Source organism: Zonotrichia leucophrys, chromosome 1 (assembly GCF_028769735.1).
Source record: "Zonotrichia leucophrys gambelii isolate GWCS_2022_RI chromosome 1, RI_Zleu_2.0, whole genome shotgun sequence".
Classification (NCBI taxonomy): Eukaryota; Metazoa; Chordata; class Aves; order Passeriformes; family Passerellidae; genus Zonotrichia; species Zonotrichia leucophrys.
The window spans coordinates 13,966,693-13,989,002 of record NC_088169.1 but is presented as its reverse complement, the minus strand read 5'-3'; the positions used below and the strand labels follow the sequence as shown (position 1 = coordinate 13,989,002).

Sequence of the window (22,310 nt, the reverse complement as noted above, 5' to 3'; positions counted from 1 at the left end):
AATGCATAATTTGATCACTTGGACCAAGTTTGAGGCAATTTGTGCTACTGATTGAATTTTGGAGTTGCAACTTTTGCTAATTTCAGTAAAGTAAAGGTATAAGGTACATTGTCATTGATATATTTTTATTTTATTTTATTTTTTCCATTTCAACTTTTATGCATATTGGGAAGTTCAGTCTGTTTTGCAAACACGTACTAATGCTATAATATGTTTTCCCATATCTCCCTTCTCAAATTTTTACTGTTATTGATTGAAGATTCAATTGAGAAATGTGTTTAGAACCCTGCTTTCTGTGGTAATCATAGAAGTCAGTGGGAAGACAAGAAAATTGTATTGAAAGAAATTGTGTGCGTGTGTGTTTTGTGTTTCAGCATAGATTATCTCTGCCAAAATAATAGCTGTCATTTTGTTCTTGTTATATTAGTGGCCTGTAGCTTACTACTACCCCTTTTGCCTTGCTTTTGTCCATTGGTCTATTTGTGAGTAGAAAAAGAATTTTGTGAAGGGCCATAATTTGGGGGCTTTATTATGCTAATAAAATCAATATTTTTGTTATCTATTTAAATTCAATATTCCAAGATGGTGACCCCACTCTACCCTGGTATCAAAGCTGCAGACCTTAACATTCAGTGACTTTGAAACTTGAGTTCTGTTTAGAATTTCACGTCATGCCTGTCGCAGGAGAAAAAGATGGAAAATGTATACTCTGAGCCTATAGGACTTCCTGCAGTGCTTATTAATCCTTTATGGATCATTTGAAATGTTTCTAGTTTATTTAAGCTTTGCTGCTTGTATCAGATTGTTCCTGCAAAAAAAAAGGGAAAAGAGATCATGCTTTGAATTTTTAAAAATGATCTCACTTTCAAGCAAAAGCACTTTTATGCTCCATTAGAGTTGAATTTGCCAAACTCTTACATCGCATTAACACAAGCTTTACTGGATAGATAAACGTGTTGTTCAGGGACTGACTAGAACTTTACCAAACTGCATATTAAGATTTTGTCATCTTGCAATTTTTATCCTGAACATTTTCATCATGCAAATAGAGGGATCAGACAAAATTATTTCATTAAGAAACTGTGTGGCACAGTTTTTATGTATTAACAGAGGATATAAAACAGGCAAATCAAATTTGATAGTTGGGTATAAGACTAGAGTCTTGTTAAACTCCCAAGTGTGCCATCTTTTGCAAAGAACCAGTTAAAGTTTATGCACATAATTGAGGCGCTGCTTTTTGTGTTTTGCTGCTGTGATAGAATGTAGAATAAGTGCATTATGATTTATAGGTTGTGGAAAAAAATTCTGGATGCACAGGCAGGAGATGAAAACTCTGGGTGGAATTATCTTGGTGGCAAATTAAGGACTAGTCTCCATGTGAAATGCAGTAGGAGATGGGTGAGCTTGGCATTGAAATCACTGCGCTGGGATAGAGAGGCCATCAGAGCCCTTCAGGTCTGAAGGTTAAGATATCCACATCTTTTTTTCTGGGATCATCTCAATATATATTTTCTCAATATATATTTTCTTTAATTAACTAGTAATTATATGTATGAATGGTTGTGTTCTCACATTAAGTGCTACTTTACAGGAACTTTTTTGTTGTTGTGTTTGTTAGTTAAACCAAGATTTTTATAATAATGCATTATATCTTCTTGTTTTACTATTTCTGGGATATTTTAATATGCTACCTGCTCAGAATTATGTTTTTCAGGTATGGGTTATATGAAAATTCTGCCTTAAAAATCAGCACATTTAGAGCAAAATGGAAAATTACTTGTTGTTACTCTCCAAAAAGTTTCTTGTAAGAAATCACATTCATTGTTAGAATCTTAGCTTATCTTTTTCAGTTTCTTTTACTTTGTGTGTTTTATTACATATGAGAGTGGATTAGTATCAATATGAAGTAAAAACACCTTTTATGTGTTTATATCCTCTTACAAAATGCTTATTACCATAGTAACAGAGGGGGCCTATTAGCTTAGTGTATTTCTTTAAATATTTCTAAAACATACATAAAGTATTCTGTAGGTATTACACCCATACATTATGTGTGTATGTGATCTTTAATTCCATTTACAAAACCCCTCACAACTTAAAAAAAACCCAACGAAAACCACCAAAGGAAACAAAACTATTTGGAGTATCAGCTTAAAGTTTCACACACTGTTTTTCTAAGGACGTGTTACCTGACTTGAATTTCCATCCACAGAAATTCAAAAAAAGGAAATTTTAATTTTTGTGTGGGTGTTTGTGGGTCTGTGTCACATATGTAAATGCGTGCAGATACATGTATACACACACTGATTCCATCTGATGGAATCTGGGAAGCAATTGGAATATTTTTCCCTGAAAATATAGGCTGAGTAATCTGAATTGTTGCTAGTGTTTGCTTTTAATTTGTTTGCCCACCTTTCCCATCCTCTGACCTCTCTCATTTGTCTCTATTGCTGTCTTCTTGAGTTCTTGAGAAATTAATAACAACTGAGTTATGCTAAAGCAAATTTAAAAGAAAAAAAAAAAGCCCTTAAAGATAGGTGTTTGAGGAGAGGAAGATTTAATTCAAAACTATCAGAGGTAACTGATCAAGAGAAGTCAAGGTAAATTATTAAATTATTCTGGTTAACAAATATCTGGGTGGTGAGGGAGTGGCGTGGGTGTCTCCATTCTGCTGCAGATGACTCTTTCTAAAGACAATGCTCTTCTCTGGGCCAGGCATCAGCCCCTGCAAAGGGTGGCTCAGCCTTTCCCTGCAGTACCTGAACATCAGGACTGGCTGAGGTGGAACTCACACCTCCACATTGCATTGTGATGCAGGGTGACAAGAGAGGTTCTACCAAAACTTCTCCATGTTCCCCTGCTGGGCATCTGTGGCAGAATTGTGCCAACCACACCAAAGGTTGCTGCTGGTCACATGGGGTGTGATGAGAGAGGCAAAAGCATTTTGCTTCTCCTGTTCAGTTCAGGTTCACCAGCTGTGCCATCAGCACACTCTCCAGGGATGGATGCTCTGTGCTCCATCACAGCTCATCAGCAGAAGATGTGAGTGGGACTGGAGCCCAGGGCTGCACTGCTGTTCACTGCGCTCCAGCTAGAGTCTGTTCCACTGCTCACCATGCTGGGCCCAGACACTGAGCCAGTTTTCAATCCATCAGGGTTTTCTGAGCAATGGCTGATGTTATTCCTTTCTTTAGATTCAAGTACTCTGTGCTGCCTGTTGCTTTTCTCCCATCAATATACCTGCTTGTTTTTCTCTGGTCACCCCTCAGTCCCCTTTTGTTATGGTAAGAGAATGCTCTTCAAGGTCTGTTGCTATTATTCTTTTTTCAACACCTTTAGACATAGTTTATGGCTCTTCAGCATAGCAGGTTTTTTGTTTTTTCTTTTTGACTCTTGCCACCAGGATTGTGTGTGTTCCAGTAGCGTTCTCACCCATGTGTTTGAAGAAATTCAGCTAATTTCTCATGCTCAGTTCTTCACTACTCAATCTCCACATCTCACTAGGGCTGCCTTTAAAGCTGATGTTGAATAACTTGTCTGCCCTGACTCCTTTTCAGGTGGTAATTTCTGGCATACTGTATTTCCATTCTGTAGGGCTGAACTGTAGTCTTTGTTCACAGTGTGTTGCTTTTGTTTCGCTGAACTAATGTGTATTTTGTGTCAAATGAACAAGATTTTCCAAAACAATTTCTTCATGCTTATCATTATTTGCTGTTCTGCTTTTGTCATCTGTGAATTTTGTCTAAATTGATTCCTCTCTTCTACTAATCAGTGGTGTAAAAAGAGTTAGTGTAACCTTTTGTTGTGATACACCTGCAGCAATCCCTCTGCATGCCATATTGGGAAATGCTTACTTCACTGTCATCACTTTGTCTCATAGACAAGTGATTTTTTTTAGATACTTCAACTTTGCACCTCTTAATCCATTTCATGTGTACGTCATTAGCACTGTGCAATGCTAATTTAATGCAGTGTCCTTTGAAAGTTGATCAAACATCATCCAAGAGATTATTTGTAGTATATCTGCCTTTCTTGACCAAACCTCTAATGAACTGCCATGTTTGTTTGAGGCTTTTCTATATAAAACATTGACTGATGTTAATTCCATTCCTGTTCTTAAAATTCTTGATCACTTAAAGTCAATATCAATATTTCTGTTGTTTTTCCTCAGGTTAATGTTAGACTGATACATAGAAATAGTTACATGGATTGTTCTGACTGGCTTCTGTAACTATTTCAAGGAAATTTGTTATTTTGGTTGATATTGGGTCTCAGTCATTTGAGGCAGCTTCGAGGGTTGGCAAGTTCAGCAAGTAACGTCATCTTGGCTCAAATAGGATTGTTAAGTTCCAGCATTTGTTCTATGAATATGCTGAATTTTGAGGGCTTATTAAATGTTTTCTTAGCAAATCAGAACATAGTTTTTCATCCTTATTTGCTACTATGCTGTTACTGTGCTTTTCCAAAATGCAGAGAAAAGTTGCATTTCTGTTTTTTTCTGCTGTAAACTCTTTTTTGTTTCCATTACATTATTGCTTTGTTTCTCCATTCTTAGTTAATATCTGATTTTCCTTATTAGTGTTCTACTTTGGGAAACTTCTGATTTATGTCACCAGCTGTCAACTTCCAGTCTCCAATTTTTATACTTATATTTTATACATGCAAGTTAAAATTTACTTGTAATTTTCCTTACCTTGAGAGAGAGTACTTTCAAGTTGTTTGGATCTGTTTTTTTACCCATATGAAATATGGTGATGTCATACCATCAATTTTTAAGTAGTCACAGTTTTCTACTCCAGACATTTAATTTCGCTTTTCCTGTCATAATGAAATTTGGAGGGTTTTTTTTAAATAAACATTCTCTAGATTTTAGAAAATACTAGTTCTAGAGACTTGGAGCAACATGTGGAATGTCTGCTACCAATTCAAAGAACCTACACCATAGGAGCAAGTTTTTTTCTAGCAGGCGGCATGTAACAGGTAACCTGTTCTGCTCTCAAGAGTTTGCAGTTGGAAAGCAAAGCTCTCCTGGGCCATACAATTTCAGTATTGAGCTGTTGGCTTTAAGGGCCTTGCAGGTCTTGGTAGCAGCTAACCTTTATAAAAAACAAAAGCATAATTCATTTGGAATATCATCCTTTACATGCTGATTTTATGCAGCTTGTTCTTATTGGATGTGATTTGCTAAATAAGCGTTTTGAGTGTTAGGTTAAAACAAAAAAAGTCACTGCAACAGAAATGTGTTATTTTGCTTTCTGTGTCTGTCACCAGAAGCAGCAGAAAACACTCAGTCTCTTCTCCATTCTCATGTTTTTTAGTTCAATGGGTTTATGACAGGCCTTTATTTCTGTTGAGTTGGCTTTTTTTTAGTGCTTACTCAGGAGCATCAATTTTAAAGGTCCATCTGGTTACTTTAGTTGGTGTCCAGAATAGTTTAAGAGATTTAAAAAAAAACAACACACAAAACCTCCCACTTTCTGCTGTGTTCTCCCTGAACTCTTGTCCTTCTGATTTTCTTCATACTAGCCTCAAAGCAGATTTTAATAAAATTTACCATGAATTTAATAAAATTTACCAGACATTTTAGATGTCTGCCTTGCTATTTTGAATGCCAAAATAATTTGTCTAAAGTTGAGTCTTGGTTGGAGTTTTAACCTAAAATGGATTAACATTTTTTCAAAATCAAATGAAACATGTTTTTTCTGTCTTCAACTAATCCACAACAGCTCTTCAGAGATGCTGTTGTTTCTTTCTGACTTCACTTGGCTGCAGGAGACCAGTTCTTTATACCAAGTAGCAGATACACTCAGTTTATAATCCTTTGAAATTCTTAATTATTAATAGAAAATATATAAACTTTCTCAAAATTCCATCTCCCTTTGACCTCTTGTCTCAATCTGGAGCAGGTGGTGTGCCATGTATGGAAATATCACTCAGAAGGCATTTGTAATTACCGTGGAGGTGATATGAGCATCAGTCCCTTCTGAAAAAGTGAAGAACTCTGCAGTCTGGCAGTAGTGGGAAAGGCAAATTAAGCAAAAGTCATTAGGGAGGCAAGACAGGAGCTTTCTTCTTCAAAAAAAATAGGCAGGTCTAAGGCAAAGTTTGAGAGCAACTGAAGGAGACTGGAGGAAAGAGTTCAGGGCAAGTGTTGGGAGAAATTACAGAAATTTTACTGAGGAGAAGCCAAGGAGGAAGCCTGACCATCCCATAATACTTCACAAAAGGTTTTTTGAGATTTTTTAACTAAGTTTGATGCTTAGTTTAATTAATGGTAGCAGGAAGAAAAGTCTCATGTAAGGTGGAGTTGAGTAGGGCAGAATACAGTATGCTACAGATTTGGTTTAATCATTCCAAATCAAAGTTCCAAGAAAAGTAAGTTGGTGTTTAAATGTAACATCTTGGTGAACCTGCCTAGTGAGGTCCTGAGAGGGGAAATCTGATGTAATATAAATCAGTTCAGTTGAAGATCTCAGTCATGCTTGAATTATAATCACTTCCCTATTTTAAGACATTGCACTTAAAGCAGCGTTAATGTCATTCAGGTGACATTGCACACCCAAAATTTTGGTGCTATGGCTTTGAAGTCTTTAACATTTGGCTATGAGGAAGAGTAGATATTTTATCCTTCTTTCTTCCTTTCTCTTGTTTATCTTTTGTCATCTAAGAAAAATCCATCTAGATTTGATAATTTTGCAGGACTTTAAGAAACATCTGTAGTGTAGAGGAGGGACCTAGGCATGATTAATAATTAAAAACCAAGAAAAGCCCCATAAAACCAAGAAACCAATGCAAAAATGCCTGCAAGAATTGACTGTAGATGAGAAGAGACTAGAACATGGCACATGACATTGGAGTGGATCCAAGTGGCTGTAGATGAAACTAAAAGCAAAGAAGCTGAATTGACTGGAGTTGGTTGAATTAGAATATTCAAATATGGTATCTGCTGGATAAGCACCTGGCTGGGCAGATGGGCTTGAAATAGCATGAGGAGGCAGCTGTGGGTGGAGATGGCCTGTGAAAGCTTGGGCACAAAACCCAAGCAGTTATACTGGAATGTGATTGGTTGAATAGAAAAAGAAAAGCATGAGAAAATTCATAAATATTTTCCTGCCTCTGCTGTTGGGGCACACAGGGCATAATGCAGTGCTTTCAGAGGAGATTGAAAGTTACTATGGGCTACTCTGTTTATTCCCAGAAGCAAAATCTGTGTATTCCTTTAAACATGGTTTGAAGAAGAATGGATTTAAAAAAAATTTAAAAATAGAAGAGAGATTCTGATACTACAGAGTTGGACATTTGAAAGTTGAAGATATAGAGTGAATATTGCTTACTTAAATTTAGTGCAGATCATTTATGTATGGTGTTATCCCTTTCTGTGTTTTTTTCAGTGTGTACAGGTGGGACAGCACTGGTTAGATGAGCAGCTGGTCTGTATTTGTTTCTCTCCATTGCACAGTGGATGCTTTGACCTTATTGAATGCACTCACTGAAACTTTGGCTAGGATTATTTTCTCATGGAGTTTTCTGTGGCACACTTACTGCAGGATCAAGTGGCTCTTAAAAATCATCTTTACAAGAGCTGTGTGTTAAGCGACAGGCCAATTATTATTTCTATTTGTCAAAGAGATGAGGCACAGGGGAAAGAACATTGAATGTGTTCATAAGTTTGGGTGCCCAATTTGTGCATCAAAGGACCTGTTTTTTCAGTGTATAGTACTGAGTAACTGCCTGAAGAAGAACTTTCAGGTTGCACTTGGGTCTGAACTGATTCCTGAGTGCTCATTGCTTGTGGGTCTGCTCAGTGAGCTGGAAGTGGCTTGTCCAGCAGCTCAGGGGATCTCTGTAGTGGCACTGGTGCATTTCAGCACCCTGGGGCCACCTTCAGTTGACTTCAGCACTTTGTTTTCATTTCTTTCATTTTACTGCATACTCTCTCCAGTGTTCCCAGCACATAGGGATGCTCTTTTTCACTTCAAAACCCTATTTTATTGTAAAGGCAATCCAGTACTTTCAAAAGAATTAAAATATAGATATGGCCCTTTAAATTGACACATGATTTGTACATACAGTGAACTGAGATGAGGATTACCCTGGCTTCTGATTGCAGGCTTCTTGAGCTTAATGTATTTCTCATCCACTCTGTATGTGGAAATCTGTTGGTAAAGGGTGCCATTGCATTTCACAAGGAACATATGCATACATCTGGTGACAAGATTTGGTCTGTATAAAGGCATAGCTTGTTTTTATTAATGATAAAATGAAAATTAAGCTCTCAACTATTCAGTCAGCTCACTGTGGCATAATAAATGTTTCAGCACAGAACTTGTGTTCCAGTAACATATAGCAAATTCATTGTGACATCCATTGGTAACACTGTTCTCAGCAATTTTTTTTTCTTAGGCAAAATTACTTCTCTGTATTTCCAAGATATTTCTCAGAATTTGGTTTTAATGTGATTTCTTGGACTCTTACTAGAAGCCTGTACTGTAAACTATACTGTAACAATAAGTTTTTTACAATTGTAAAGAAATAAAGTTTTAAAATATTAATTTATTGTATATTATAATTCTGCCCACTGGAAAATGTTTTAATACTGTAGGTATTCTGTTAGAAGCCACCCAGTCTGATAATTTTAAGAGATTTATTTTTTTTTCATTTTAAGCAGCTGTTTCCTCTCTGATTTGGATTTTAATCATGACTTGACTTAAGCTTTCATGTCTTATTTATGCTGCCAGGAGAGAACTTGAGCACTAGTTTACTTAATTATTTGCTGTACAACAGCTGCTAATATTAAAAAGAGGGGGGGAAAACCCCCACCAAAATGCCATCTCATCTTTCGGTCTGCTACGGACAAAAAAAGCAAAGGCAGGGAGGATGACTGTAGCTACCCTGTCTGCTTGGCACAATCTTCCTCCTCCTCCTCCTCCTCTCTCTCTCACTTTCAGTTTTCAGTGTAATGAAGAGCAGGAGAACAATATTCTGTAATTAAGGATTCCATTAAGTTGAAGAAAAGAGCAAATGGAGTTGTTTGTTCTCCTAGCTGAAAAAATTTGTCTGGGGTGGGGGTTAGTGGTAGTAGTGTAGAAAGAGAGAGAGGTGGGTGGAGAGACTAAGTCAGGGCTGTTTGTTGAATATACTGTTAAGGACTGTTACCATCCTAATTAATCAAGTTAGAAATTACAGCTGTAGTCGGTTTCCCCCCAATTCTTGTTATCAATTTTCTTCTCTTTTGAGACAAAGCAAATATAAATTTTGTGTTCATTTGTCATTCGTTCTTTGACTTCAGCATCTCTGAAAATAACAATGTAGCACAAAAGACCAGTATTTACCTAGTTGTAATGTGGGTTGCCATGGTGTTTTGCAAATTATTGCAATTATGTTCACCATGCGAGTCGCCCTTGGTAACTGGCGAAAAAACTGATAATCCTGTTTTGAACAAAAGGTCAAATTGCTGAATAGAAAGTCTTGATTAACTAAAAGATGTACAAAGTGGAATTATTTCCTACCATTCAGAAATAGTTCTTGATCGGGTTTGGGGGAGGGGGTGAGTAAGTACATCTGATTACTGAAGTACAAAGCATTGAAAGGATGTTGTCTTGAGCCTTTCATGTAGTCTTAATGGTGGCTTTTTTGTCAAATTTACCCATTTGCGGCATTGAAAGAGGCAGCTGCATTTAAGCTTGAGAGATGGTGCTTTTTCAAGAGTTCAGTGCATGGAAAGTTCTCAGCAGTATCTGCAGTTTACTATTAGACCTTGGGCTATTAAAACTGATGTGCTGCATTTGAGCCCATAGCTCTTGGTGCTTGTAAAACCCTCTGACTGATGATCTAATAAAGTGCTCTTACCGGACAATCTCTGATCAGATACTTTAGGGGAGAAAAAAAAATAACCACAGCTCTGAAAAGGGTGGAGGTAGGAGCACATGGCTGGACTGAAAAGTTTGCTTTTGTAATCTCTGGTGGAAATGTTGGTAAATAAGACTGTGCATTCAGTTTGTTTTAAAGGCTCAATGTATTGTTCCAGAATTCATTTTTATTTACATTTACAGGAGCAAAAATCAAGCAGAAAATATTAAAGTTTTTCATAATGACCAGTCTTCAACAGTTAAATACAAGTATGTAGAAGGAATGGTTTCCTGCACTTTAGATCTGTGAATTTTCTTTTGTCTTTCCTTTATCATTCTGGGGGGGGTGGCAGGGGAAGAGAGGGAAGAGGTGAGGAGGATTAAGGAGTTTTCTTTTTAATTATTTCTACTTCTTGTTTTTTAAATAGCTACCTGGAAATTAATTCTTAAAACTTTGGAGAGCCTGTGTGAGAGCAGCATGAAAGCAAAGTAAACCTGAACAAGTTTGTGGGTTTACATTGTGCATCACCTAGCAACCCCCTGGCTCAGCCAGTTCTCTCGTCTGCCCCCAGTCCTGTTTACAGACCATTCAGACTGCTCTTCGAAACCATGAAAGATATTCAGTTTCATTAGTGCCTTTCTCAAGGAGAAAATAATTAAACTTAAATGAACAAACACTGCTTAGTGATGCTTTAAAGTTCTCTAGTTTAAGGTGACCAGACTCCTGAGACCCCTTTCTCTGCCATTACCTTTAACTCTGTTGAGCTCCTCTGAACTTATATACCCACGTACATGTGTTACCACTTCTGAAGTTTTTGGAACTCTGTTAACTCCTTCAGCATTCAGAGATGTTCATGACCAAATTGCAAAGATAAATGCTTCATATAAACAATCTTTTTTTGTTGATATCAGCCTGATATTTATACTAGAGTTGACGAATCTTACTGTAGGTGCCATGTATGTGAGGAAAACCTTTGTGTTCTATCTTACATCTGATGTTTTGCAGGAAGTTCAACATGACAAATCTGAAAAATTCAAGCAATGTACAAAAATTTGAGGTTAGAAGGAAGATAACAGAATTGTGTAATGACTGGGGGCAGTAGAGTGTTTTTAGCTGTCCAACCAAACAAGAGGCATAGTTTTTAAGAAATCTTTTGAGTTCTTACTGTTTGTATGTTGCTGAACTCCTTGACAAGCAATGCATGGATGGGCTGTATGAGCTCTTTGTGCTTTGTTGATAGTTGACAGACAAAGCAAAATTCTTTCTGAAGCAAGGTACTGTACTTAGTTGTGACCTATTGTAGCCTAAGAATATGGCTTCCTTTGAGTTGTGTGAATAGGGAGAGTATTTTGGCAGAATGGACTTAAATATCCTTCTAGAGGTTTTCACTCTCGGTACAGAAATCCATAAGGCTTCTTTCACTGATCCTTTTCTCAATTTAGTTTTCCATGTGTAGTCATTTTAAGTATGTCTTCTCTCAGTTGCTTGCTCAAAGTCCATTTTAGCTGTTTTCAGTTTGTCTTAAGTGAAATAAAATTGTTAGTAATAGCTGGGTCTCTTTGTGAGTGGTGTGTTAGCCTGAGAAGACTTTTTAATCTTTTGTGGCGTGTTTTGGTGCCTAGAACCTTATTTTAGTGGAGGTAAGAAGACCAAGGTATTGGATTTGATGTGAAGTAAAGCAGAACATATTTGCTAATTTAGTTTGTAATGTACAACTGTTAAAGTTGGAATTTGTCCACTTGTGGTGCTATTACATCTACTAAAATGAGGGCCACTGTTTGCATCAAATCTATCACAAGGGTTTGGAGTGCTCTATTATCCTTTCAGCAGGCTGATGATGGAGCCTGGGCTTTGCACAAATGAGATCAATAAGTTTCAAATAACTTTTATGAAATGACGTGTGAGTGTACATCTAAAGGTATCTTAAAAAAATCAATTTTTAATAACATGTAAAACTCTTACATTGACCTACAAGATATTTTTCACTTATGTCTTGTTTGATAATTTTGTTTAAAACATTTTTGATGTTAGCTTGAGTGTTTCAGTTCTCGGGGGAGAAGGGAAGAAGACTAGGGTGCATTTCTTGCTTCTTCAGTTATCTCTTGCTTTGATCACATACACATACCTCCAATACTTTTAGTGGTAAAACTGGTATGACAGTGCTGAGAATAATATTTTCTTAAAAATAATGAAGTTTTCTTGAAAATAATGAAGTTTTGATCTTAGATGGCTTCCACTTTTTTTTTTTTTCCAGTTATGGATTAGAATGCAATTAAAGTTCTATTATTTTGAAATATTCAGAATTACAAAATACCATTCTTGAAACTCTGCAGACTTTCATTTTTGGTAGCATCTAAACAGGCATTTGATGTTCTGTGGCTGACTTTGCCTCACAAACAGTTGCATATCTCACACCAGAGGCATTGCTGGTTGGACTGGGAGATATGCAAATTCTGAAGGAAATCCTAAAAAGTATGCTATGGGACAGAATTTTGTTTTGGGTTAAATCCTGTCAAATTTCTGGCCATTTTCTATAAAATTCAAAGGGGACTATTTTTGATATCTTAGGTCAGTGCACTTGGCAACTTCACTTCTCAAATGGCCACCTGAAATCTCCATCAAAGCTTTTACCATTCTAGCATCACCAGCTTTTTTAAGATAAGAAGATATTTTGTGTTCTGAGAATCTCAGGTAGTGTTTATGTCCTCATTCATGCTTTTTTAAGGTAGCAAGTCCATGTAGCTACATTGCCTTCAATGGCAGTTTGTGTAGTTCCTTTGGACCCTCTGTCTGGTCCTGTGAAGGTGTAGTTCCCATTGATGCCAGGTGCCTTTGGGGTGGCTGTTTTCCAGTGGGGAAGTGGGACAATGGATATGAGTGTCTGTGAGAACAGGAGCATTTTGGAGTGGGTGTCCTCCATTGCCAGCACTGAGTGTTAAAGTGATCACTTGCCTTCCACTAGGAAGTTACTGGCTGACAGCATCCTTTAATGTGGGCCATGTGATAATAATACTGGATATATAACCAGTCTTCTCCAGGACCTGTACTGCTTTCAAGTAATACACTTTCAAAAGCATATTTCCTCATTTCATCTTTCATTTAACATACAGTTTTGTATTTTTCGTAAGAGATCACGTCTGTCTGTTCATCACCCTGGATAAGGTGGAATTCTGAGGAGGAGAGTGAACCTCCAGGAAAAGAATTTCCTTTCTTTATATGAGTTTTTGTTATCCACTCCATCCCACAGCTGAATTCTGATCAGTTATACAGGCCAAAATTCAAGAGGCTCTGAAAATAAGGAAATGCTTAGAAAAGCAATTGAATTCGTATCGTCCAACTTCCATTGAAGTGAGGCAGCATGAAATGGAGTGTGAAATGCTGTGGTCACTGTTTACATTTTCCCTAAATTGGATGATCAGGTAACATCAGACTAAAAATACTCTTACTGGGAAATGTAACCTGTTTTTTTCCAGATGAGAAGCTAGCTGCAGTATTTTTGTACAGAAAAAGGAAAGTTAATATGAAGTCAACGGCCAAGAGCGAGCTGATAAAATAGGTCCTTCTATTGTGGTCTGAATAGTCATATACCATGCTGGATCTGTGATCAGGTTTCTTAATGCATTATAGTTACCTTTATGTATAAATTTCAGGAACTAATTTCAGTTGTTGTTACTATAATAGTTACTAAAACTATTTGCATTGCCAAAACGTGCAGAACACCTAACAGAATACCAGAGAACATAGAATCAGCATTCCCTGGGTAAGGGATTGAAGCTGTAGGGTAAATGTATAAAGAATTCATGTTAACCTAATATGTTCCACTATTCTAAGCATATGCTGCAATATCTTCCAGCTGCAAGAAGCTTGGCAGCATGTTTAACATGGTACCTATTCCACTTAAAATAAAAAGATAAAAGCTCCAGTCAGCTAGCATCAATAGTGGACTCTTGACCCAGTTCCTTTTATAAAACAATTTATTTGAAGAGTCTGTAAAATATCAAAGGAATTTGTTATTCAGAGATGATTAAATGTTACAGTGGTATAAAACCTCAAAATATTCTTGAAAATCATCTTTGTCTTATATACTCATATTGTAGTACCAATATTTCAACTTAGTTCTAAGATGTTTTTGACGCTGAAGTTTCAGCTATGCCTGACAGAGAGACTTTGCACATGCTCTTTGTTGTGGAATTCTTTGACATTTTAAAATTCTCAGATGGAGTTCAGACATATCTCTTCTCTAGCATGGGAGAGATATGTCTGAATGAGATATCTCTTGAACATAACATTAGGCCTTTTGGTTTAGTACAATTGTAGTAACATATTAATATATGTTAATATGTTACTAAATAATAGTAACATATTAAAGAAGTGGAGAGAGCTTCTCCATCAATTTTTTGTTGAAGTGAAAAAAAGGCTGGGATGCCTGATACATCAATAACAATGTCTCTCTATATACTACTTTGAGATCTCAATATGTCCAAGCTCTCTAATGGAAGAGACTTTACAAGTCCCCTGGATTTCCTTCACAGATAAATTGACATCCTTCTCATGGTGTTACAGATACATATTTTCCTTAGTGCTTGGTAACTGATTTGCTTGGAAAAATACCAAGCTTTGAAGGATCCTGAAAAAGTTGCTGACCCAGAATTCTGCATCAGTGATTGCTTTTAACTTCATTACTCCATTTTTTAGGGTTGGTTTGCATGATTGTTGTAAATAGTGTGCCTGTTTATTACTTATCAAGGAGATACTCCTTGATAGGAAAAATGCCAAAACAGATAAGATGCTCCTTTATAATGCTTAATTTCTGATGGTGGTCATTTGGGGGGAAGGAAGAAGGGAAGCCTGATGGCTCATTTTCCAGATATGTTATGCTCTTCTGTGGCAGCACATTATTTTTGTTTCCCTCAAAATTTTTTTTTCTGATAAAATTATCTTAGAATTTTGCCTTTATGAAGAATTTGCTTAGTGTTTTCTTTCCTGTGCCCAAAGAGGAGGGTGGGAGCGTGGGCTTTTAAACACCACGAGGTGTCCCTTTCATATGTCCATCCAGTCCTATATAAATTCAGATGATCTCATCTCCAGGTGGTTTCCATTAGTAGCTGCAAGTTCCAGAGGAGTGGCCGTGTCCCCTCAGGCTGTGGGGGGACACAGACTTGACAAAGTCAGATATCTGAAGGTGTCACCTGTGAGGAGCCCTCCTGGTCAGAGTGTGCCACACTGGCTCTGCTTTGGTGCTCTCACAGGTCAGTTCCTCCATCCATGGGATAATTCAGGCAGCTCCCTGATGTGTCTTTGTGCTTGCTCTGGAGGGACATTCAGGATGAAGTGCACAGAGCAGGCAAGCACCAGCGCTCTGCAGAGTCACTGTTCCTGCAGGAGAGACGTGTGAGTCTCTGACTGTGCCAGTTCTGACCTCAGCAAGTCCTCCATCTGGAAAAACCCTTTCAAAAGTTACATGAGTCTGTGACTTTCTTCTTGTGTCAGCAGCAGTAGAATTAGTTTGTTTATAACAGTGCATCCTGTGAGGTTTTAATCAGGTGTATTTCCCCACAAAAATGTGGAGTGTTGCTTGAGGAACCTAAGCTATGCTGAAATTCACTGAAGTGGTGGAATCACCATCCCTGGAAGTGTTCAAAAGGTGTGTGGATGTGGCAGCTGGGCTGCTGGGTAATGGTTGGTCTCTGAGCTTAGATGTTTTTTCCAACACTAATGATTCTATGATTCACATTACTAAGTGGGTTGAGTTTTCTGGTGGAGTCTTATTTCACTGCTTATGATAGCATTCCTCACCTGAAGGGGTTTCTTCTTGGCATTGTAGCAGTGGCAGATAGGTGTCACTCAGGTCTGCTGAAATTCCAGTGCATGACACCAGCTCTCACCCTGTCATTCAGACTTTCATTGCTGCTGGTGTCTCACCAAGGTGGGGCAGATGCATTGTTACTAGAGTGTTTCTTTGTCCTGAACAGGCAAGAAAGCGGATTAGAAGTTGAAATTACTTCAAAGTATGCCGCAGAAAAACTTTCCTGACTTTACAGCAAGAGCTCATCTTCAAGTCAATATTCATATCACCTTTCACGTTGGTAGTGTAAAATCACGATGTAATTATCGAAAGATGTAGTTACTACTGGTAGTGAAACCATTGGCCAAAAAACATGCAAACAGAGGTTGTGGTTCTAGTTCCTGAAATGTTGTCTACTACTAGGAAAGTGTGTCTGTTCCCCCAAACACTCAGCTTTTTACAGAAGACACAGACAGGGAGAACACACCACACGTGTGGAACAAATTATTGCAGTTGGAGCTCATAACTTTCAGGTCACTGAGTTAAGTCCTCTGTTGCCATAATGTTGCCTGATTTAATTTCATACAATCATCTGTCTTTTCATATTGCTTGGGGGGATCAATAGATTTGCTAATATATCCAGTAATGAGGTGGAACCTTGTCCTTCCAGAGGATTTCAGGGCACTTCAGCCAGATTTGCCCTGTTAGGCAATACAATCCATAATATTGCATGTTGTCAGGAAAGCAGGTTTTGGATCTTCTGGTCTTGGAATGAGTGGAAATAATATCTTTTTGTAAGAGTAATATGAAAAGAAAGGCCAGTGTGAAGTGAAAGTGTCCTGATTAGCAACTGACAATGGTACCTGGATCAGCAAATCTTCATTGCATTGTCTCTCAAATTCAGCCTTCCAAAAACTGGGTTGCTGATCAGTGACATGAGCAGCGGGCTTAAGCTGGCTGACCAGGACAGCGTGTTCAGGTTGGGTTCCTGTGCTTCCCTTCTGGTGGGTTTGATGGTGTAAGGTGATACCTTCAGCTCTGCAGTGCTGGAGACATGGCTTTGGGGTGTGCTCAGATATGCCAGCCATCTGAGACTGGGCCTCATCCACCAAGATCCCATTTTCCAAAATCCACCTTAATATTGTCTTCAGTGGGGAGGAAGGTTGCAGAGAAGCAGGCATGGATGACAAGTAAATTCAACTCCAAGGAACTGACAGTGACTTCTGAATGATTTTCAGTGCTTGCAGCTTTCTGCTTTTTACCAGGACATTTTTTCATTCCACATGAACTTTTAAAGTGTGGTAGTGCCTTAGCATCCAGACTGTCTGAAGGCAGGAGCAGATGCAGAACTCAGGTGTCTTAGGGAAGCACATTCAGTCCTCTGCTATAGCAGGCAACCAAGCTACATTGTCAAATGTAATTTGTAAAAATTATTAAGATAAAGCTCAGTAAATGTATGTTGTTGACCCCTGCATCTTCTGTTTGAAAGGCTGTTGCAAAACCATTTGCCTCTGTATTTTGGGGTAATATTTCTAATGCTTGTTGATCATTAGAATGGGAGAGGCTAATTCTCAAGAACAATCTTACAAAGAAATAAAATTTACTTTTGACTTGCAAATTTCTCCCTATTAGCTACAGTTCATGGACTTAATACTCTTCAGGGATTTTCTTTTATATTGTGCTTTATTTCAGGGTTTTTTCACATACTTTTTTATATTTTAAAATGAACTGAGCATTTGTGGGCAGGATGTTTGGAAACGCTAGTTGCTTTTTCTTCCCTCTGTCAACTTTTATTTCATTTCCCACGGTGTTGCAGATACCAAACAGAACAAAGCTGAAGGTTCCCTATTATGATTTTGTTTGATGTACTACAAATTAATTTACAGACTCAGTGATAGCTGCTGGGAAATGAAGGATTGGTTTTGTTTGGTCAGTGAAGATGACAGGCATGGATCAAATAAGGGTTAACAATAATGCACTTGAACAGATTAAATCAGAACATAATGCATGTATTGAATTTGATTGCAACATGCATGACCATGGAAAAGTTTTTTGTTTAAAAGAAATCAAGGCTATGGCTTAATTATCAAAGCAAAACAGGAGACATAAAGAGCTACATGTTTCTAATACTGCTTTTTTCAAAAATAGCTCCCTTCACACAGTTATCTACATGTTTAATTTCCATGCATAATAGCAACAGTTATTGTTGTCATTTGTTACGAGAGATTAACAGATAGCAAGTACAAACAAACGCAAATAAGGCCTGAATAGAGAGGTGACAAAGAAGAAAAGACCTCTTTACTGTTAATTATAACTGGTGGGAAGTCTATACAAATGACATTAGCTGTATTCTGTATGAATTGAAGTGACATCCAGTTTGTTAGTATCTACTCAACACATTTGGGAATTTTATTGTAGGCAATAACTTAAATCTTCATTTTTTGAATATAGTTTATTGAGAAATGTGCTGCTCAGTAAAACTTGTATGTTTTGATCATTATTTCTTAGTAGCTGAAAACAAGCATAATAGTTAGCTGTTGAATTTAAGTGTTTATTTTTATCCTAAGCTATGGTTTTTTAGTTAAGTCAGGGGATTTTCAGTCTTTTTTCACCTGTTTTTTGTGACCAGCAGAATCTCCCAGTGCTTTCTTCAACAGTGACTGCATTAGACTGAAACAATTGCATAAAGAAACTTGCTTCAAATTATTCAGTGGTAGTTTGAGAGGCCCTTCTATGCATTCTCTTGTAAGACAGTAGAAGCTGTACCTTGTGAGTGGTGTAGTCCTTTGTTTCATAATTGTTAGCTAAAAAGGCCAATAGATGGCAGAAAACACAGTTACTTTTGTCATACATTATTTTCATGGTTGTCTATTTTTGAGTATTCTGCTCAGCTGAAGCTGGGATGCTGCTCCCATTCCAGGCTTTGTTTTTTCAGTTGCACTTGCATTCCCTAACAAAATATCTTAGTATCTGGCAGTTTCCATTATTTGTTTTTCTAATATAACAAATTGCTTCAAAGTTCAGATGTAGTCATTTAATATGTTTTGAGTCATGAATGTTCTCTTTGTGCACACAGAATCTTTTCATAGTTACAGCTGAAAAAATTAAGCTCTTCAACAGGAGGGTTTTGGAATGGGTGAGGACACTCTCCACACCTCCCCTGCCTGGCTCTGTATTTTAAGGTGCTGTTTATGTCAGATTGCTACCAGATGTTTCATACGAGGTAGAGATGCCACAGAATAAACAAATTTCCAAACAGAGCATGTCTTTTGTCTTTAAAAAATTAACTTAATGCAAGATCTGTGAGAATTCATTATCCTTACAAAAATGTTTTTGATTTTTCCCTCACAGTGGCTCTGATGATATTATTGGTACTCATGTAGGTGAATGCCTGAAGATCTTAATGAGTAGCTTTTTTTGGTAGAGGGTTATTCCATGTCTGTTTAAACTGAGTTATTTAATCAGTGTCAGACCACATAATAAACACCTATCTCTTTTAGAGGAAATCTTAAGTTCATTTGCAAAACCAAAGCCAAGGCCTGTCTTTTTCACTTGAGGCTCATTTGTGTAGCTGACTTCAGAAGACACAGGTCAGGTGTCTGTTAGGTCAGGCCCTCAGTTAGGATTTCTCACAGTGAACCATGTGTTGGTGAAGTAGCTCAGTCTTGGTGAGCAGTGTCTTGTGTTGCTGTTGTCAGTTCTGAAGTATTTGTCATAAATAAATTGTATATAACAATGACAAAGAAAGTGGTACTAGAACAGTTAGGGCAGCAGTTGTGCAAGAGAGCAAATCACAGGTTTTTGAATTCGTGACATTTTCTCACTGTGCAGTTTTAAATGTCATCATTTATATTGCTGATCTATGTAACAATGAAGTTCACACTTAGTGATCAGATACACTGATCATACTGTTTCCAAAACCCCTTACACTATTAAGAGGGTCTGGAGCAGGGAGGATTTCCTCATCCCAAAATCTGTTAGGTGAATTGCTTTTGGAGATGCATTTTCTTCCTTCATTTACTATAAATGGATCGTAGGGTAAGCTAATGGATAAGAATGGAAAAGCTTAAACTGGGTATCAGGCTTTAGATGTCAGAGTTGGGTGAAATTAATGTAAGTGCATATATAAATGCTCTTTTTCCATTCCTTCACTGTAGCTTAAACACTTCAGCAAGTGCTGCATACATTGATACTGCTGTGATGTTCTCCACACAGTTTTTCTGGTGTGTCCACATAGACATAAAAGCTCTGCTCTGCAAGGGCAGCAGGAAGTGTTCTGATGGATTTGGCACCAAGTGGGATAATATTGAGTATGTGACATGGCTGAAGAAACGGTGAAAGAGGAGAGGTCTCTGGAATAAATGAAGTTATTTGGAAAGGATTTGAGGTTTCATCTTAAAAAGATAAACTGAAACAGTCTTGGAGCACCTCTGAAATTATTATAGAATACATTTTTAAGTTGAATAGGTAGATGTTGTTGCCAGAGTGTAACACTGGGACAGCTTGTCAAAGAGCTAGTGAGAATGGAAGCAACCAACTTTTTGAATTGTCCTCTGATTCATAACATTTCTGCCAAAGTACCAGGAATCCAGGTATGGTTGGATTTAACTTCTTTGCAGGAGTGACAAAAAATTTGGAAACGGGCAAAATTAACCAGTCACTATTCCCAGCAGAGACATCACCAGCCAATCGTCTGAAATGCAGTTTGAGAGGGCTGAGCTGCCCAGGGTGGTAAAAGCAGGAACTCCTTGAGAACAGTTGCAGGAACACTAAGTTGACTTCTCAGTTAACAACAGAAGCTTAAATGCTCTGCCAAGTAAGGTGAAGTGAAGAAATGCTGAGAACCCAATCCTAATTTTGTGTCCAGTGTATGTATTGACCTAGTAGGGAAGTTTATAATTCTTAAAAAACAAAAAATATCTTTCTGGATATGACTGCTCAATGCCCAAATGCTCGGGAGTGGGCTCTAGGCAGACAGAACTTGAGGAGAGAAAGGAGCAGAGAACAAGATGGAAAATACCATTTTGTTCCTGTATAAATTCATCTTTGTCAGTATCTGGAATACAGTGTGCAGTACTGGTTTCATCTTCCTCCCCACTTGTCCCATTTTCCACCACTCCCTCATTTCCAAAAAGACCTGAGAGAGATTCAGAGAAGGGCAACCAAGATTTGGAGTGGTTTCCAGGCAAGGAACAACTAAGTAAATTAGGACTGTGGTTTGGAAAGGACTTTGATTGAAGGTGATGTGATGGAGGTCTGTAAAATCATGAGTGGCACAAAGAAGGTGAATGCAGAATGATTATCCCTAGTCTCTCCTGATGCAAGAACTGGAAAGCCTTAAAAGAGAAGCTGCGTGCATGGGTGTGTGTTTTCAAGAAAAATAAAGTGCTTTTTCATATAGTTTATAGCTGTTCTGCTGGATTTTGCAGATGCTAGAAGTTTACATGGGTTTGAAAAGCACATGAAGTTCATTGGGCTCATTAATGCATTAATTTATTCACTACTGAATACAGAAACAGTGATTAGGGTGGTCCTTGACCTATTTCCAAAAGCTGGGAAAATCTTTGGAAGAGTTCTACTCTGTCCTTTGTCTTTTGCTTTAAGCATCTTTGTGGTTCTTAGGGAGGAGGTGTGGCATTGTTTATAGCCTATGGTTGAACCTCGCATGAAAAGTTCATCCTTTCCAGTTCTGGAATCATTCCTTCTTGCATACTCTTAAGAGAAGCCTTTTGCATTGTCTCCCTGAGCTGACATAGAGCAAATTGGCTGAGATTTTATTTCATTTTAACTCAGCAAAATGTTAGACTTTCCTAAATGAATCAGTTTATGTTGAAGTCTTGGAAGCTTTCTGAAAAAAACCCAACCAAAACCTCAAAAATTTAAAAAGAAGAAAGGAAAGCTTCTGGCTGCCATCAGAAAACAGAAAACTGTTTCTCCCCTCTGAAGCGCAAGCCAAGAAATGGCATTTTACTTAAATATTTAATTTATTAGAAGTCTTGCTGAATGGAGTGGAGTGTCCTGCTGAATGGTCTTCATACCTGTATAAAATATTCCTGTTGTATGTTAGTGTTGTTGTAACTGGAGAAGAGAAGAGCAGAGGTTTTGGTGTATTTCAAAGAAGGGATGACTGTGGTGTGCAGAGTGTGGGATTTTGAAGCAAGAAGACTCCAGCTTTGTTGTCTGCCATTAATTGTGTTTAAACAAGGTCCTTGAAGGACCTTCATCTCTTCATACATATTACAGTATCAGATTCACAGAGAATGTTAAAGTTGGGATATTTTTTCTTCCTTGACTTGATTCATTTTTTAGGTGGAATAAAACAAGCTATAATTTGAATTTAGGGTAAAAACTGATTTTTTTCTGTGTTCTGCCTTTCTGCAGGGTTGGTTAATATGTGAGGAGCCAACTTGCCAGAATCGAACGCGCCGGCTCCCGCTGAGTTTCTCCCGGAGCGGCCCCGTGTGCCAGGCCTGCAGGAAGGCTGTTCTGAGACCAGAGGTGAGTATTTTGGGACACGAGTGGAGTGGGATTCTCCTGAAGCTCACCTGGCTCTCAGCGCTGCCTTTCAAAGGTAGCAGGATTAATCAGGAATTTTGAATTAGTTTATTGGTTTAAAAGGGACTGTTTATGCTTTTCTCGCTCCACATTTAAGCTGCATCCTCATTGCTGTGAAGAG

General features: G+C 37.8%; 1 protein-coding gene across 1 annotated transcript in view; it reads left to right on the top strand.

Annotated features, from left to right (window-relative positions):
* Nucleotides 1–22,310, top strand: part of POLA1 (DNA polymerase alpha 1, catalytic subunit) — a 184,202-nt gene that overhangs the window by 100,801 nt on the left and 61,091 nt on the right. The window contains 1 exon segment of the mRNA XM_064707038.1: nt 22,016–22,132. Coding sequence (XP_064563108.1) covers nt 22,016–22,132 — 117 coding nt within the window.